This window comes from Rhinoraja longicauda, chromosome 4, assembly GCF_053455715.1.
Source record: "Rhinoraja longicauda isolate Sanriku21f chromosome 4, sRhiLon1.1, whole genome shotgun sequence".
Classification (NCBI taxonomy): domain Eukaryota; kingdom Metazoa; phylum Chordata; class Chondrichthyes; order Rajiformes; family Arhynchobatidae; genus Rhinoraja; species Rhinoraja longicauda.
This window is the reverse complement of record NC_135956.1, coordinates 23,427,309-23,446,258: the sequence shown is the minus strand read 5'-3', so window position 1 is coordinate 23,446,258 and position 18,950 is coordinate 23,427,309. Positions and strand designations below refer to the sequence as shown.

At 44.5% G+C, this 18,950-nt stretch overlaps 1 protein-coding gene across 1 annotated transcript in view; it reads left to right on the top strand.

Moving 5' to 3' along the window:
• The window catches only part of prkdc (protein kinase, DNA-activated, catalytic subunit), a 185,578-nt gene that overhangs the window by 63,577 nt on the left and 103,051 nt on the right, over positions 1–18,950 (top strand). Inside the window, exons 33-38 of the mRNA XM_078397370.1 lie at positions 2,086–2,294; positions 3,516–3,639; positions 4,673–4,831; positions 5,473–5,676; positions 11,761–11,946; positions 13,748–13,852. Coding sequence (XP_078253496.1) covers positions 2,086–2,294; positions 3,516–3,639; positions 4,673–4,831; positions 5,473–5,676; positions 11,761–11,946; positions 13,748–13,852 — 987 coding nt within the window. The remainder of the gene's footprint in view (positions 1–2,085; positions 2,295–3,515; positions 3,640–4,672; positions 4,832–5,472; positions 5,677–11,760; positions 11,947–13,747; positions 13,853–18,950) is intronic.

Sequence of the window (18,950 nt, the reverse complement as noted above, 5' to 3'; positions counted from 1 at the left end):
CATTGTCAGTGAGGCCCAGCGCAAATTGGAGGAACAGCATCTCGTATTTCGCTTGGGCAGTTTACATGTGGTATGAACATTGACTTCTCTAACTTCAGATAGTTCCTCTGTCCCTCTCTTTCCCCTCCCCCTTCCCAGTTCTCCCACTAGTCTGCCTGTCTCCTACTACATCCTATCTTTGTCCCGCCCCCTCCCCTAACATCAGTCTGAAGAAGGGTCTCGACCCGAAATGTCACCCACTCCTTCTCTCCAGAGATGCTGCGTGACCAGCTGAGTTACTCCAGCATTTTGCGTCTACTTTCAAATTCTTACAGTGCATCCTGTGTACTTCCAATGAATCAAAGTAAGACATATAATTATGGTCAACAGTGCCATGCAAGTAGTTTTCATTTGGTACGTTTTCTGTTTAACCAGTTCTAGCAATCTGCATTCATCTTCAGCCTCTTTTTCCATAAATATAAATCATAAAATGGGGTAATTAAATCCTTCAATGTGCATTCAACCACACTACCTCACAGTACAATACTAATTCCTTATTGAAAATGATTTATTTTGCTCATCTGGCATTGATGTACCAGTCCGACATGTTGGACAATCTATACAAGTCAAGTCAAGTTAATTGTCCGATGCATAAGTATGTTGAGGTACAAGTACAATGACAATTTTGTTTACAGCAGCATAATAGGCACATAGACCTCTTGACAAACACATAAAATATAAGTTATATATAAATTACGTGTAAAATTCTACAAGGCAGTAGAAAAAACCCAAAAACGACGTAGCTGTGGATCTGAGATGATTTAACATCAGCAGCTCATAAAGACAGAGGAGTTAATTTGGTTTCTTTACATTTCTTTTTATATATATATATATATAAAGTCTATGTAGTTTGGAACTTATTTGGATGTTGTAGTGTTTAATCGCCTGATGGTTGTAGGGAAGAAGCTGCTTCTGAACCTGGACGTTACAGTCTATTCTGCTGTTCCCTATGTGCTTATCATTCCCAATTGATGTTATTTGCAATGATTTGGAATTGGAAGATGTTTGCTCCAAGCCAAGGTTGGATTGCTGCAATGCAGTACAATACGAAAGCTGAACATATGTAAAGTATGTAAAAGTTCACTGTGAGCCAGATGACAATCTGCAAAATAAGATCGATAGAAATCAACAACTTTAGTTGTCTGAATTATTACAATAGAATCAAGACCTTTTTTGATAATTGCAAAGGAGGTTGTGCATATCAGATTGTTTCCATCATATGTCAGAATACTAGAGATATTCTGCATAAATTAGAGTGAGTGAAGCCCATGTCTGAAGTTTCTATGTTTGACTCCGATTGTTAATTAGGGCATCTTAATGATGCCATAGGTTGCAGGGGAACAGAAATAAATAATTCCACGTCACATTATTCCTAGTCATAGAAAAAATGAACTATTAGGTCAACCAATTTATTTAAAGGAGCACGTTAATTCCAAATTCTTTGGCACCTTTATGGTCCCTTTATGTAAAAATTGAGCAATTATTATTCTTGCTGCATTAAAGTGTCTGATAGATGTTCTTGATCACATGTAAGTTGTGTTGTGAGCTCTAAATAGATACAAAAGTTAAAATTTAGTAGTGCTATTAACAGTAATATTTGTCATGTAAAGCACAGAATTGCTCAGACTCGTTTTAGTATTTGCATTCAGTACCAGGGGATTGCTGGAAGGCAGCTTTGATTTTACATTCCTCATTGCCCATGGGAGGTGGTCTGCTGGAGGAAGGAACTGCAGATGCTGGTTTAAACCAAAGATTGACACAAAATGCTGGAGCAGCTCAGCGGGACAGGATAGGGTGACGTTTCGGGTCGAGTCCCTTCCTCAAACAGATCTGCCTTGAACCATTACAGTTTTTATTGTGAAAGTGCTCCCATTATGTGGTTGAGTAGGGAGTTCCAGATTTTAGACCTAATAGCAATAAAGAATTTAAATTCATCCCATTTAAATAAATTGAACCAAATGAGTTTATGTTTTCGTTCTGATTTTGCTTGTTCAAATGCAACTTTTGGAACTTGTCATTGGATTACTCTTCCCATTTTCTCTTCAGGTGCTTGAGAAAGACTTACTGAATTCCTGTCTGTTTGAACTGATAGCAGCAGTAGTGGCTGATCCACCCAGTGTTGGGTTTAATATGGCAGATGTACAAGTGATGAAAGGTCTGCCTGATGCCTGTGTTAGGCTTTTGAAAGCTGTGGTAAGATCACCTTTTTGCAAAATGTTAGAAGACGGCATGAGAAAAAGAATCACATCGCAAAGGTAAGATGGAAAATGTTTGTGATAAAGAAAATAGATGTAGAATCCCTGCAGCTGCATTTACAAGTTATACAAAGTGTTTAAAAATAATTTGTATTTATATGGTGCTCAAGTTGATTTTGACAAGTGTAATTGAACAAGATCAAGATGAGGTAAGGGCTAAAGATTGGTCATGGCTTTGAGATGGAGAAAAGTTGAGTGCCTGGTTGGCCAAACCCATGGCTACTAATAACGGGAAAATTAGTCAGGTATCTAAGATAAGGAATTGGCAAAACACGAAGATCTAAAAGGGTTGCAGAGAAGGTGAAGATTATAGGTGAGGGACTGAACCATGAGGGGATAACAGCACAAGGTTGGGTATTTTATATGCTGTTATGGTATGTCAATGTTGATACGGTAACAGGGGGGCATGTGGAGGTAGAATGGCTTTACTTAAGATCTACAATTTTGGACACATTCAGGTTAATGAAGGGTCAAAGGTGGGAGGCTTTCCAGGAAAGTAATGGAATAGTTCAGGTTGAAGGAGCCACGAAAGTGCAGGAAATTTCATCCGTGGCTGGGTAGTTCAAATAGGGATTACAGATGCCAATGTGATGAACTGAAATTCTGCTTTTTGCCATGACATAGGATGAGGATGGAATTAGTACCAAGTAGATGGATATTTCAAGGCTTTAACCTTGTTTAAGTAAGAAAGGCAAAGACAGGTGGAGTTCCCACCATCTTCAGTATGCACTTATTCAGTGTTCAGTGCGCAGTGACTAATGCTGGAAAGACTACTTTTCAATTCACAAGAAAGAGCTTTCCAAGCATCCGGATATTTTGAAAGGCGAAATAGAGGGGCAAATCCGTTTCAAGTGACTAAAAGTTGTTAACTGGTGCATTGCTTGAAGATTTCTATGACCATCAACAGTGGGAACATTTATATCCTTCAAAACGGAAAATAAGAGATATGGAGAAATTGCACGAAAGATGTAATCCAATAAACTATGATAATTGTTTTGTAATAAACAATGAAAATATAAAGCAAAATTATTGTCTGAACAATTGAAATTTCAGCATGAGAACTTGCATCTGAATAATCTTTTAACAAAGATACCTAAACAATAATTAAAACTATTGCTTCTATCTTCAAGTGATAGTTGAATGTTTGCATCACTTTATTTTTTCAGGCTCTCAAAATTAGCAATTATTTTTTATTAATTGATGTTTTATTATATTTTACAGTATAGAAGATCTGTGCAGTGTGGATCTATACAGTCAGACAGATCATGACAAATTAAGTTCCATCCTCTCAGCATGCAAACAGCTTTACAAGGCCGAACTTCTCAACTCTGTGTTGAAGTGCCAGGTAATTTTCAAATATCGCAAGATCACTGACATAGAAAGTGTGTTACTCATCTGTAAGTGATTTACTTGTATCTGAATAATTCCCATACAAGCGACAGAAGTTGAGGACAGAATGCTTTTGTTATTGAACGTACATAAGTATGGCTTTTCATGCTGTAAATCCTGAACATTGCAATTTAGCGCAGTGCCTTCGGAGTACAATACTCTTAGTTCCAGTGATAAACAACAAAAAAGATGACACTGATATGCGATTAATTCAAACATAAAACTGAAAGCTCAATTGGATTGGGTATCTTTTGGCATTAAAGATTCTGTGATTTGGTTTGTTATTACATTCTGAATCATTCTTGATAAGGTGACTGCAAACATTAAAAACTCTTGCACCCTACAGATCTGAAGTTTTTCCCAGAGCTCTAGTTCACTCACCATTGCTCTTACAGTGCAACTTATCATTCCTCACTCATAGAGTCGTACTGCATTGGAAACACACCATTCTGTCCAAACTATCCATGCCATCCCAGTTGTCTAAGCTGAACATGGGACTTCAGACCCTTCTTCATTATCCATTTCCTCTGCAGATGCTGCCTAATCTGCTGAATTACACTAACACCGTACTTTGCTCAAGATTCCAGTATTGGCAGTTTCTTGTGTGTCCACATCTTTAACTTGGTTAGAGAGATAGCATATGCATGCATGTCCTGTAATGTCATTCACATTTGGCTGGTTTCAGGGTGTTTTATATTATGAGTGGATGCACCATATGGGCCCTTGAGAGCTTTGGAGAATAGAGACCACCCAGGGGTACAAGTACACAGATCCCTTGAAGTGGTGACACAGGTTGACAGGGCAGTGAAGGAGGAGTTTGGCATGCTGTATGTTGTAACAAAACATCTCAATTACTGTACTCAATGCCTTAACTGATGAGGCAAGTGCGCCAAACTCCTGAATCATTTGGTTAATTTTTCATTTCGCACTCGGGTCTAGATACAAGACCCACCATCATTGCATGTTCTAAATCCAATTCTTTAACACAGACAGGGAGTCATGGCGTGCCACTGAATTCAAAGCTTTTATTAGCTATCTACAAAGGAATGGCACCTGGAGATGAGAGGAAATCCCTGCCTTCAATAGACGTTAGCAGTAAAGTGCTAGCAGATGGCCTTTTACAACTGTCTTTTTCCCTTGGTGTGCAGGTAAGTGAATGTGACATGAATAAAAACTTGATGATGGTAAAAAGTGACCTGCTTTCTTTTCTCCATAAAATATTTTAGTCCAGAGAATATTCCATTGGTTGCTACACATTTTACTTAGACCAGTATATTAATTCATGAGTCAAACTGGCTGTGTAATCTGAAACAAAAGGATTTTCTGTTTCCAGCAACTTCAGTATTTTGAGTATACCTAATGTGCTGACTTGTTAGTTCAAACATTGTTAATCTACTCTGTTTTGTGAGTTGCCATTGGATTCAACAAGTTACACAATGCTTGTTTTTTTCCTCTATTAACCATCTACAGAATAAACTAAATTAACACGGTTTTGAACAACCATATGAGGATCAGCCAGCTGACATTCTGCCTCTTCACATGGATATAATTTTCTAGTATCGCTTATCACTTTAATCAAGCTTTGTGCCACCTCTCCATTTTGTTCAATATTTCACCTGTGAAGGATGTTGAGAGGATTATTTGATTTAAAGGCATAAGATAAATGTTATTTGTTGATATTGTAGACGATTGGTTTAGATTTGAAGATAATTTCTAAATGGCATTTTTAATATGGCCGGGCATTATAGCTGAAGCATACTTAAATATACTTTGTCTCCTGATTCTGTAGTGTGAAGAACTGGTCTCTTTGCTATTGAACACAGTGGAACTCTCAGTGCCACTTTCAGGGGCATCTCAGAGAAATTTCATCAGATTTTTCCATGGTGAATATTTCTACAATTTGTTTCTCGAAACCATTAACACTGAATTGCTCAGAAATCTTAACTCTTCAGTTGCCTTGTTAATGAAATCGGCAAATGAAAACTCTAAAATGGTAAGCATTTTTTATGTGATACTTATGTAAACATCATTGGTCCAATAATAACATTGTATGATAATTGGCATATGATGTCCAGTATTAAATGTGAAATACTACAATATATACAAGCAACCCCTGCTTTTCGGAGTCGGGGGGAGTGTGTAAGGGTTCCCAGTAAACAGTATATATTGCAATTTACCCTAATTCGATGATCTATCATCTACACATGTGTTAAGACATGTGAATTGAAAAAAAAAGTTTATTTATTTACTTCACATAAATTTTGAAGGATTTTGGATCCATATCCCATGCTTTTTGATAGCGAATTGTGAATTATGTAGGGGCAATTTCCTTTACCCATGCTGCCATAATGCCTGATGAGGCAATTTGATGTTTGGCGATATGAGTGGAGGATGCTTTTATTACTCGCAATCTTCTGTATTTTTATTTTGAAGGGGGAGTTCAGTGGCGAAGGTTGCTACCTCACGACTCCAGTAACCCAGGTTTGATCATGCCAGGTGGTGTGGTAGCACAGCTGCAGGGATCAGGATTTGATCCTAACCTGGAGTGCTGCCTATGTGGAGTTGGCAGGTTCTTTCCCTGAGCACTGTGTTTTCTCTGGCCTTCCTCCCACATTCCAAAGAAAGGCCATGATAGAGACCTTAACAGGAGAAACAAGAGAGACTGGATCTTACGTTTAACATAGACCAGACGAGGAATGGAAAAAGTAGAGCTCATTAAAAGTCAGTAGGTTAATTGCTTACTATAATGACAAAAGGAATCAAAGAAAAATTGTTGGGTTTGTTTCAAGGGTATATAAAAATAAGGAGAATGGGAATGTGACTGATGGGATTGCACAGGCAAGGATTCAATGCGTTAAATGGCCACCTTAAGCATTGTTTTGTTTAAAATAAGATATATATCTAGACAAACAATTTGACATTGTCCAATAACCAAGTCGGAATCAAGAGTGTTTAATTGCCTTATGTACCGACAACAGATCAATTAAATTCTTACTTGCAGCAGCTGTATGGCCCACGTTCACAATACATACAAATACATCCAGCATTTTGTGATACCTTAAGAATTCGATAAATTGATAACTGTAATACGAGTGCAAAAACTGAAGTCCTTAGGATACCCAAAAACAATCCATAGTTTATAGTTAAGGTTAGGTGTGTAGTGTTTCAGAGCCTGATGGTTGTTGGGAAGAAGCTATTCTTGAATCTGGTGCTCATGGCTTCCAGGTTCTGTACCTTTTTCCTGATGGTAGGAACAAAATTAGAGCGTGGCCAGGGTGGTGTGGGCCTTTGATGGTATTGGTTGCCTTTTTGAGGCAGCTCTGTCTAGATTTCTCTGAAGGTAAGTAACCATGTAACCTGGGATGTGGCCTAGTGCAATAACTCACCAGTAAAAGCTTGTAAAGTCATGAAATGATAAGAGGATTAATTTAATGACTCACTACTACTCGCATCTCAATAACTCTTTAATTTTACTTTTTTTTCACTATACAGCAAAGAAATACAGGAAGGAATTGTGCAAAGCCGAATTTGCATTATTTAATGAAAACTAAGATTTTTGTACATTTCACATTCTGGATTTGACCAGAATGTTTCCATTAGTGGGAGAGTCGAGGACTAGAGATCATAGTCTTAGAATTAAAGGACTATGGCGAGCTGAGCCATTTTGGATTCGAACCGTCGTTTGTCGGGCTCGAACTCTTGCGTGGACTGGGCATGATCTGGGCCGATCAATCACGGGGTCCGGGGGGCGGGCTGTCGTGTGTGGGCGGAGAACAAAGCAATTGCCGTTAGAATTTGAACTCGGGGATGCGCTCGTGAGCGACGGAGCTGTATCGATTATTTATTAAACGGAGTGATTACACAACGCGTGGACCTCTACAGTGGTGATCCTGACTATCTAAAACGGCCTATTTTGGATTATGTCATGTCTACAACCAACACCCAGACCAGCAGAACGCAGTTTCGATCAAACTGCCCGCTTCCTGGACATCACAGCCCCGCGTGTGGTTTCAACAGGCTGAAGCCCAGTTCCACATCCGCCAAATCACCGCCGATGCCACCAAATACTACTACGTGGTCAGTGCGATGGACCAGGACACCGCCGGGTGCATGATCGATTACCTTCACCAGCCACCAGCCGACGGCAAGTACGAGGGCCTCAGAACAGTCCTCATGCGCACTTTCGGTCTCAGCTGCCATGACAGGGCAGGACTCCTGTACATGAATGGCCTAGGCGACTGCAAGCCGTCCGTGCTTATGGATGAAATGCTCGCCTTGATGGACTGACAAGACCTGCTTCCTGTTCGAACAGGTTTTTCTCGAGCAGATGCCTGAGGACATTCGCCTGCTCCTCGCGGACGACGCTTTCACCGACCCCCGAAGGCTGGCAGCCCGTGCGGATGTGCTGTGGCAGGCGAAACAGCAGGGTGGTGCCGCCATCAGCCGGGTGGCGGTAGTGCCTCAGCAGGTCAAGCGGCCAGGCCCAGCCTTCACCGAAGGCGCGGCAGTGAAGCCAGCCACGAGCAACGCCGGCAAGGGTGAGTGGTGATACTACCACCAAAGGTGGGGTTCCGCGGCCCGCCGATGCCGACCACCATGCACGCATTCCGGAAAACGCCTCGGCCGGCCGCCAGTAGTGGCTACTGCGGCCAGCCAGAAGCATCGCCTCCTCTGCACCTGGGATCATCATTCGGAGCGGCGTTTTCTTGTGGACATGGGAGCAGAGGTGTGTTTTGCCCCCATCGGGGGCCGACACTCGTTCCGGAAAGAGGTGGCCTTATCTGGCCGCCGCCAACGGCAGCAACATCAAGGCGTGCGGGATCCATCTCGTCAATTCTGCGACATTTGAGTTGATCGCCTTCGCCACACCGAGTTGACTGCGCCACATCTCGGCTCAGTGACCTTCTCTGACAACGAGTACACCAGGATTTTGGCCGATTTCCCCAACATCATAACCCCCCAGTTCACAATGGCAGCCCCAAGCATGGGGTGAAGCACCATATCCCCACCACAGGATCGCCACTCCATGCATGCGCACGCAGGCTGCCCCCCGACAAGCTCCAACTGGCCAAAGACAAGTTCCGCTAGATGGAGGAAATGGTCATAGTGTGCCGCTCAGACAGCCAATGGGCATCTCGGCTTCACATGGTCCCCAAAGCATCTGGGGGCTGGAGAACCTGTGGGACTACCGCCATCTCAATGGCGTCACAACAGCCGACCAGTATCCTGTCCCTCACATCCAGGACGTCATGGCCAATCTGGGCGGCACCAAGGTTTTTTTTCCAAAATCGACCTGCTACCATCAGATTCCGGTCCACCCGGACGACATCCCCAAGACGGCTCTCATCACCGCAATCGGGCTCAGTTCCTTTCGACCTCAAGAACGCTGGCCAACTTTCCAACGGATCATGGTCACGGTGGGCCGCGGGCTGGACTTCGTGTTCATCTACCTCAACATCGTCCTCGGCGCCAACCGCTCTCAGCAGGAATACCGCACACACCTCCGGCTGTTCTGCCAGCGGCTTAATGAGCATGGCCTGGCCATCAACCTTGCCAAGTGTCAGTTTGGACGACCTTCCATCAGCTTCCTCAGCCACCACATCAACCAGGTTTGAGGCTATTCGCAAGTTTCCAAAACCCTCTACGGTGAAGGGACTCCAAGAGTTTGTCGGCATGGTAAACTTCCATCACCGTTTCGTGCCAGGCGTCGCCAGGATCATGCAACCGCTGTTCAAGGCCCTGGCCAAATAAGCCGAAAGAGCTCGTTTGGGTGACGAAGCCACGTCCGCGTTCAACAACGCCAAAGAGGCGCTGGCAAAGGCGACGATGCTGGTACATCCGCGGGCCAACGCACCAACAGCTTTCATGGTTGACGCATCTGGCACAGTTGTGGACAGAGTGTTGGAACAACTGATAAATGGAAGCTGGCAGCCCCTCGCTTTTTTCAGTCATCACCTGAGACCCCCCCCCCCCCCCCCCCCGAACTGAATACAGCGCTCTCGACCGGGAGCTCCTCTAGCTCTACCTGGCCATCCGGCATTTCCGCTACTTCCTCAAGAGCAGGGATTTCAGAGCTTTTACTGACCACAAACCACTCACGTTTACCTTTGCCAAAATGTCTGATCCCGGGTCATCCCAACAGCAGCATCACTTGGCAGGCAAGAGCAACCGGGTCACAGATGCGTTGTCCCGCACCGCCATCAATGCCATCCACGCTTTGGCCCCGGGTGTCGACTACACGGCCATGGCGGCCGCCCAGCAAGAGGGTGAGGAGATGCTCGCCTACTGCACCGCCATCTCAAGCCTGTTGTTGGAGGATGTGCGATTCGAGCTCGCTGACACCGCTCCTTTGCGAAGTGTCTACCGGACAGCCAAGACCCATCATCCCCACGGCCTGGCGCCACCGGATTTTCGGCATGGTTCATGGTTTGGCTCACCCTTCCATCTGGGCCACAGCAGCACTGATGGCAGCCAAGTTCATGTGGCACGGTTTGCGCAAACAGGTAGGCAGCTGGGCCAAGGCATGCATCCCCTGTCAAACCCCAAAGATTCAGCGACACATCAAGGAGCCACTGCAGAATTTCGCCCTGCCACACTGGCGTTTCAACCACATCTACGTCGACATCATTGGACCGCTGCCTCCATCCAGAGGTGTCACCCACCTTTTCACCATCATGGACCGATTCACAAGATGGCCGGAAGCCGTCCCGCTCTCAGATACCTCCACTGCGACGTGAGCACGTGCCCTCACCGCCCACTGGATCGCCCGCTTTGGTGTGTGGTCACCTCCTGACATCTCCTCAGGTGGACATCTCCTCCGACAGAGGTGCACAGTTCACCGTGTTGTGGTCAGCAATGGCCCGGCTGCTTGGCATTAAGCTAAACCACACTATGGTCTACAACCCATAAGCAAACGGCCTCGTGGAGCGTTTTCACCGTCACCTGAAGGCATCCTTAAAGGCACGGCTCGCGGGCCCGGACTGCATGGACGAGTTGCCGTGGGTTCTGCTGGGCATACGCACTGCCCCAAAGGAGGACCTGGCAACTTCCTCGGCCGTGCTGATGTACGACGCCCCGCTTACGGTCCCGGAGACTTCATCCCGGCGGCACGTGGACATCAGGAACCGCCCACGACCATGCTGACGCACCTCCGTGAGAAGGTGGGCACGCTTTCTCCAGTCCCAACGTCCCGCGACGGACTCACCACCACGTACGTCCCACCTGCCCTCCAGGACTGCCAGTACATTTTCCTTCGCCGCGATTCCCACCGTACGCCAGTGCAAAGGCCTTACGAGGGACCCTTCAAAGTACTACAACATGGCGCCACAACTTTTGTCATCAACATGGGCGGCAGGCACAAGACTGTCTCCGTGGACATTGACGAACCAGTGCAGGTGGCACAACCCCGCTGCAGAGGGCGTCCACCGTCACGACCGCAGCCACCCTCAACTCTGCCAGCTGCGATCCCGGACACAGGAGACACGTACACGAGATCAGGCCAACTCACTCGTCAGCCTAACCGCCTCCATCACTCCGGCTCTGGGGGAGGGGGTCATGTGGCGGGCTGAGCCATTTTGGTTTAGAACCGTCTATTGTCGGGCTTGAACTCTCACGTGGACTGGGTGTGATCTGGGCCAACCAATCACGGGGTCCTGGGGGGGGGGGCGGGCAGGCTGTCGTGTGTGGGCGGTTAGAATTTGAAATCGGGGATGTGCGCGTGAACGACAGAGCTGTATCGGTTATTTATTAAATGGAGTGTTTACACAATGCTTGGACCTCTACAGGACGTTCTTTTAGAAAGGAGATGAGGAGAAATTTCTTTAGTCAGATGGTGGTGAATCTGTTGAATTCTTTGCCATAGAAGGCTGTAGAGGCCAAGTCAGTGGATATTTTTTAGGCCGAGATGGATAGATTTTTGATTAGTACAGGTGTCAGAGGTCATGGGGTGAAAGCAGGAGAATGGGATTAGGAGGGAGAGTTAGATCAGCCATGATTGAATGGTGGAGTAGACTCATTAGGCCAAATTCTACTCCAATTACTTATGACCTTATGACCTGATAATCTCATTATTTTACAGGTGAGCACCGTCCTCAATGGAATGCTTGACCAGAGTTTCAAGGATCAGAATGTACGAAAAAAGCAGGGTAGTCTCCTGGTCAACGCTGTACTTACCAACTGGCCAAAACTTGAGTCTTGGTGGTCAGAGGGATCCAGCTCTGAGAGCAAGATGGCTGTCTTGACACTCCTTTCCAAAGTGCTACAGGTATATTTTTATGGGTCAAAGGATCTGTTCCTGTGTTGCACTGCTTTGTTTGTCAACACGGTATATGCCTTATAAACGTGAATAGAATGCAACCAGCATTAGAAAAATTAAATATTAAGGCATGACGTCCTACCTTCAAAGGAGACGTATGGTACAGGGGAATGATAAGAATGATCTTGGACATTAGAAGAAAATGAAGAGAAGATGTAGAATGTTAAACTGGACACTTCATATAATTATACATCTGACAATAACTAGATTCTGGAAGGTAGAGAAAGGAGACAGGGGTGCAGAGAATGAGGATAAATGGTAAACAGTGGACATGGGGTGTTTGAAGAGAAAAGCGAATGCACCAAAAATGAATCATACAATTCATAAAGTCTCACACCTGATGACAATAATGATTGCATCATTCGTAGTGAAAGGCTTCTATGTACTTCAAAAATGACTGCTGAAATGACACAATGAAGAATAAATTGGAATGATACTAAGGTAAATTCTGAAGTCATAGTCTGAAGAAGGGTCCCGACCAGAAACGCCACCTAATGAGATTGAAGAAGGGTTCTGACCCTAAACATCGCCTATCAATGTTTTCCAGATATGCTACATGACTCACTGAGTTACTCCAGCACTTTGTATTCTATTTGAGATTCCAATACCCGTAGTTCCATATGTTTACATTCTCTGTTAGTAAATTAAATGGAAAAGAACTGCAAAGTCGAGAGACTCCAGTGAATTGTGCAGGCAGACAGCTTTTTTTTCAGATTGAAGCAACAAAGGTGGAAAGGCCATGATGGAGAACTTAACAGGAGAAACAAGAGAGATGTAAATTGGATCTTGTGTTTGACATTGTGTAGACGAGGAATGGAAAAAGTAAAGCTCATTAATCATTGGGGACAAACAAATTATAAAAGTATTTTGTGTGTTCTGTTGCTTTTAATTGGTATAACTGTATAGCAAAACAAAGATGAGAGTTTTAGTGATATATATATAGATGCTCTGTGAAATATCTCGATCTGAAGCTCTGGCTCTTTTGCATCAAGGTCTGATCAGCTCTCTCTGTTTTACAATGGTTCCAAGCTCTCCGATTAATTCTTATGTAATTATGTTTACATTTCTTCAGGTCGCACTCCACCATGTCTCTGAAAATGTCCTCCAGGCTCACTATCTGTACCCAGAGTTTTCTATTAGGCACAAGAAAGTGCAGATGCTGGATTACTAAATTATATAAAATGCTGAGTAACTTAGCGGTTCAGACAGCATCTTGGAGAAAACGAATAGGTGATGTTTCATGTCAAGAGCCTTCTTCAGACTGAGAGTCAGGGGAGTGGGAAAGAGATATGACAAGGTGCTAAGAACAAATGAGTCAAAGGTGTGAAAAGAACCAATCAAAGCTAGCCAGATGATCAAGGAAAGGTGGAGCCCACAATCCATGTTCTGAATTTCCTAAACCCCATCGCATCTCCATTTTTAAGACCCATCTTAAAATCCCATTATTTTTCAAAAGTTTTGATTAGCCTTGAAAATGTTTCCTCTGCATGGTGGCAAATTTTATTTGGGTTATGTCTCTGTGAAATGTATTTTTCTGCCATAAAGGTACTTTTATTAATACAAGCACAGGATACATAAATCTACGTTGAATCTGGCTGATTTGTGCTATTAATACATGCACGGATATATTGATGAAATATATTTTAAATTAATGCTTCATTATGTTTCTGTTCATTTGCTACTCTAAATGATTTTGTTGGAAATTGTTCAATTAGTGTAAACAGTTTTGCTAATTTGAGTTTTCTTTTAGATTGATTCCTCGGTCTCTTTTGGCAACAGTCACAATGCATTTGAATTGGTATTCCAAACCTACACCACGATATTAACGGACTCAACGTTAGCTTTAAACTTGAAGGTATGTTTTTCAATTTTGGTGGTTGTAGGGGATGGGGGGAGGGGCAGCTAAGTAAATTGTATCTGATAGCAAAGTAAAGGTTTGGAGATTCACACAGGGTTAATGAGAAGCTGAAACATCACAAACACCTAAAAATGTAAACTTTTTTTACAAGGCAGGCACAGTGGCATAGCGGTAAAATTGGTATCTTACAGTGCTAGAGACTCAGGTTTGATCCTGACTACGGAGTTTGCACATCCTATTACTTATGAACTTAATTTAAATTACTGAAAGCATGCACAATGTGATTTGCTGCTGAGATTGAGGTGGATGATGTTCATGTGAAGTGGATGATGTTCATTTGGTTATGTTAATGTGCAGAAAGAGTAGTAAATAGTTAATTTAGGAATTGTGATTATAATATAGACAATAGACAATGGGTGCAGGAGTAGGCCATTCAGCCCTTCGAGCCAGCACCGCCATTCAATGCGATCATGGCTGATCACTCTCAATCAGTACCCCGTTCCTGCCTTCTCCCCATACCCCCTCACTCCGCTATCCTTAAGAGCTCTATCCAGCTCTCTCTTGAAAGCATCCAACGAACTGAGGCAGAGAATTCCACACCTTCACCACTCTGACTGAAAAAGTTCTTCCTCATCTCCGTTCTAAATGGCCTACCCCTTATTCTTAAACTGTGGCCCCTTGTTCTGGACTCCCCCAACATTGGGAACATGTTTCCTGCCTCTAATGTGTCCAATCCCCTAATTATCTTATATGTTTCAATAAGATCCCCCCCTCATCCTTCTAAATTCCAGTGTATACAAGCCTAATTGCTCCAGCCTTTCAACATACGACAGTCCCACCATTCCGGGAATTAACCTAGTGAACCTACGCTGCACGCCCTCAATAGCAAGAATATCCTTCCTCAAATTTGGAGACCAAAACTGCACACAGTACTCCAGGTGCGGTCTCACCAGGGCCCGGTACAACTGTAGAAGGACCTCTTTGCTCCTATACTCAACTCCTCTTGTTATGAAGGCCAACATTCCATTGGCTTTCTTCACTGCCTGCTGTACCTGCATGCTTCCTTTCAGTGACTGATGCACTAGGACACCCAGATCTCGTTGAACATCCCCTCTTCCTAACTTGACACCATTCAGATAATAATCTGCCTTTCTATTCTTACTTCCAAAGTGAATAACCTCACACTTATCTACATTAAACTGCATCTGCCATGTATCCGCCCACTCACACAACCTGTCCAAGTCTCCCTGCAGCCTTATTGCATCTTCCTCACAATTCACACTACCCCCCAGCTTAGTATCATCTGCAAATTTGCTAATGGTACTTTTAATCCCTTCATCTAAGTCATTAATGTATATCGTAAATAGCTGGGGTCCCAGCACCGAACCTTGCGGTACCCCACTGGTCACTGCCTGCCATTCCGAAAGGGACCCATTTATCCCCACTCGTTGCTTTCTGTCTGTCAACCAATTTTCTATCCACGTCAGTACCCTACCCCCAATACCATGTGCTCTAATTTTGCCCACTAATCTCCTATGTGGGACCTTGTCGAAGGCTTTCTGAAAGTCGAGGTACACCACATCCACTGACTCTCCCCTGTCAATTTTCCACGTTACATCCTCAAAAAATTCCAGTAGATTTGTCAAGCATGATTTCCCCTTCGTAAATCCATGCTGACTCGGAATGATCCTGTTACTACTATCCAAATGCTCAGCAATTTCGTCTTTTATAATTGACTCCAGCATCTTCCCCACCACTGATGTCAGACTAACTGGTCTATAATTACCCGTTTTCTCTCTCCCTCCTTTCTTAAAAAGTGGGATAACATTTGCTATCCTCCAATCCACAGGAACTGATCCTGAATTTATAGAACATTGAAAAATGATCTCCAATGCTTCCACTATTTCTAGAGCCACCTCCTTAAGTACCCTGGGATGCAGACCATCAGGCCCTGGGGATTTATCAGCCTTCAGTCCTATCAGTCTACCCAAAACCATTTCCTGCCTAATGTGGATTTCCTTCAGTTCCTGCCTAATGTGGATTTCCTAGGTTCTCCGGCCCCTAGAACATTTGGGAGATTGTGTGTATCTTCCTCAGTGAAGACAGATCCAAAGTAACGGTTTAACTCGTCTGCCATTTCTTTGTTCCCCATAATAAATTCCCCTGCTTGTCTTCAAGGGACCCACATTTGCCTTGACTATTTTTTTCCTCTTCACGTACCTAAAAAAACTTTTGCTATCCTCCTTTATATTATTGGCTAGTTTACCCTCATCTTTTCTCCCCGTATTGCCTTTTTAGTTAACTTTTGTTGCTCTTTAAAATAGTCCCAATCCTCTGTCTTTCCACTCTTCTTTGCTATGTTATACTTCCTCTCCTTAATTTTTATGCTGTCCTTGACTTCCCTTGTCAGCCACAGGTGTCTCTTACTCCCCTTAGAGTCTTTCCGCCTCTTTGGGATAAATTGATCCTGCAACCTCTGCATTATTCCCAGGAATACCTGCCATTGCTGTTCTACCGTCTTCCCTGCTAGGGCCTCCTTCCAGTCAATTTTGGCCAGCTCCTGCCTCATGCCTCTGTAATCCCCTTTGCTATACTGTAATACTGACACTTCCGATTTTCCCTTCTGCCTTTCCATTTGCAGAGTAAAACTTATCATGTTGTGATCACTGCCTCCTAATGGCTCTTTTACCTCTAGTCCCCTTATCAGATCAGGATCATTACACAACACTAAATCCAGAATTGCCTTCTCCTTGGTAGGCTCCAGTACAAGCTGTTCTAAGAATCCATCTCGAAGGCACTCTACAAACTCTTTTTCCTGGGGTCCATTTCCAACCTGATTTTCCCAGTCTACCTGCATGTTGAAATCTCCCATAACCACCATAGCATTACATTTGTGACACGCCAATTTTATCTCCTGATTCAACTTGCACCCTATGTCGAGGCTACTGTTTGGGGGCCTATAGATAACTCCCATTAGGGTCTTTTTACCCTTACAATTCCTCATTTCTATCCATACTGATTCAACATCTCCTGATTCTATGTCACCCCTTGCAAGGGAATGAATATCATCCCTTACCAGCAGAGCAACCCCACCCCCTCTGCCCACCTGTCTGTCTTTTCTATACGTTGTGTACCCCTGAATATTCAGTTCCCAGCTCTGGTCCTCTTGTAGCCATGTCTCAGTGATCCCTACAACATCATACTTGCCCATGACTAACTGAGCCTCAAGTTCATCCACTTTATTTTTTATACTACGCGCATTTAAGTACAACACTTTAACTTCTGTATTTACCTCCCCTCTCACATCGGTCACAAATGGCCCTGCCCTTAATCTCTTTTCCCCTCTAGAACTTCTGTTCCCATTCTTCCGAGAGTCTTCTGCAATATCTCCTGTATTCCCTTTAACCTCATCTTCACAATTTGTTAACCCCTCCCCCCCACTACTTAGTTTAAAGCCACAGGTGTCGCACTAGCAAACCTGCCTGCCAGAATGTTTGTCCCCCTGCTGTTAAGATGTAACCCGTCCCTTTTGTACAAGTCACCCCTAGCCCAGAAGAGATCCCAGTGGTCCAGAAATCTAAATCCCTGCTCTCTGCACCAGCCCCTCAGCCATAAATTCATACCCTCTATTCCTGGCCTCACCAGCACGAGGCACCGGTAGCAGTCCAGAGATAACCACCTTCGACGTCCTACTTCTCAGTCTTTTTCCTAACTCTCTAAACGCCCGCTGTAGCACCTCCTTCCTCTTCCGCCCGACGTCATTCGTGCCCACGTGCACAACGACTTCAGGTTGATCGCCTTCCCTCACTAGGATGTTCTGAAGGCGGTCCGTGATGTGCTGAACCCTGGCACCAGGGAGGCAACAGACCATCCTCAAGTCCCTCCTGCTGCCACAGAATCTTCTGTCCGTCCCTCGGACGATGGAGTCACCCACCACTACGGCTCTTCCTGACTTCGGTCTCCCCTGTCGAGTATCCTTGCCAACAGGTCCGCCACTCGGACTGGAAACGTCTTCTGCCCCGACAGTTCCCAAGAGGGTATACCTATTTGCAATAGGCACAGCCACTGGGGTCTCCTGTAGTCCACGTCCACTCCCCCCTGAAACAGTCTCCCACCTTCGCTCGACCTGGACCCTTGGCATGACAGCCTCACAATAGGTCCTGTCGAGGAAACTCTCGCATTCCCGGATGGCCCTGAGGTCATCCAACTGCCTCTCCAACTCCACCACACGTCCATTCAGGAGCTGCACCTGGACACAGTTCTTGCAGGTGTAGCTCCCAGAAGCTCCAGCGACGTCCCTATCTTCCCACATCCTGCAGGAAACACACTGCACCAACTTTTCCGCCATTACTTTGTGTGTATAAACAGTTCAGGCTTAAAACAATTGTAACCTCCTCACCTCAGCCTCCTCGCCGAAGACTCGCAGCCAAAGACTCGCACTTTTCTCACTGGGCACTTTTCTCACTGGGCACTTTTCTCACTGGGCATTTTTCTCACTGGGCACTTTTCTCACTGGGCTGCACCCTTTTGCAAGTCTTGCTTATATCACCAATTAAATTGCCTGATTGTCCAATTTACCAGACTTCTCACTTAAATGATCAACCAATCCACGTATTCTCTTCTAACTGACTTATTACACTGTAATTGCCACTCACTTACTTTCAGCCAACGGTGGTCCTCTCTCCAACTTCCCGACCTTTACAGACTGATTAACAGTGCCCTATTGGCGCTCTTTTTAAACTGCCGTTCCTACCACTATTAGCAGGTACTTACTTTCAGCCAATGGTCGTCCTCTCTCCAACTTCCCGACCTTTACAGACTGATTAACAGTGCCCTATTGGTGCTCTTTTTAAACTGCCGTTCCTACCACTATTAGCAGGTACTTACTTTCAGCCAACGGTCGTCCTCTCTCCAACTTCCCGACCTTCACAGACTGATTAACAGTGCCCTATTGGCGCTCTTTTTAAACTGCCGTTCCTACCACTATTAGCAGGTACTTACTTTCAGCCAATGGTCGTCCTCTCTCCAACTTCCCGACCTTTACAGACTGAATATGATTGAATTTGCTCGCAAATTTGAAGGGCAACAAAAAAGA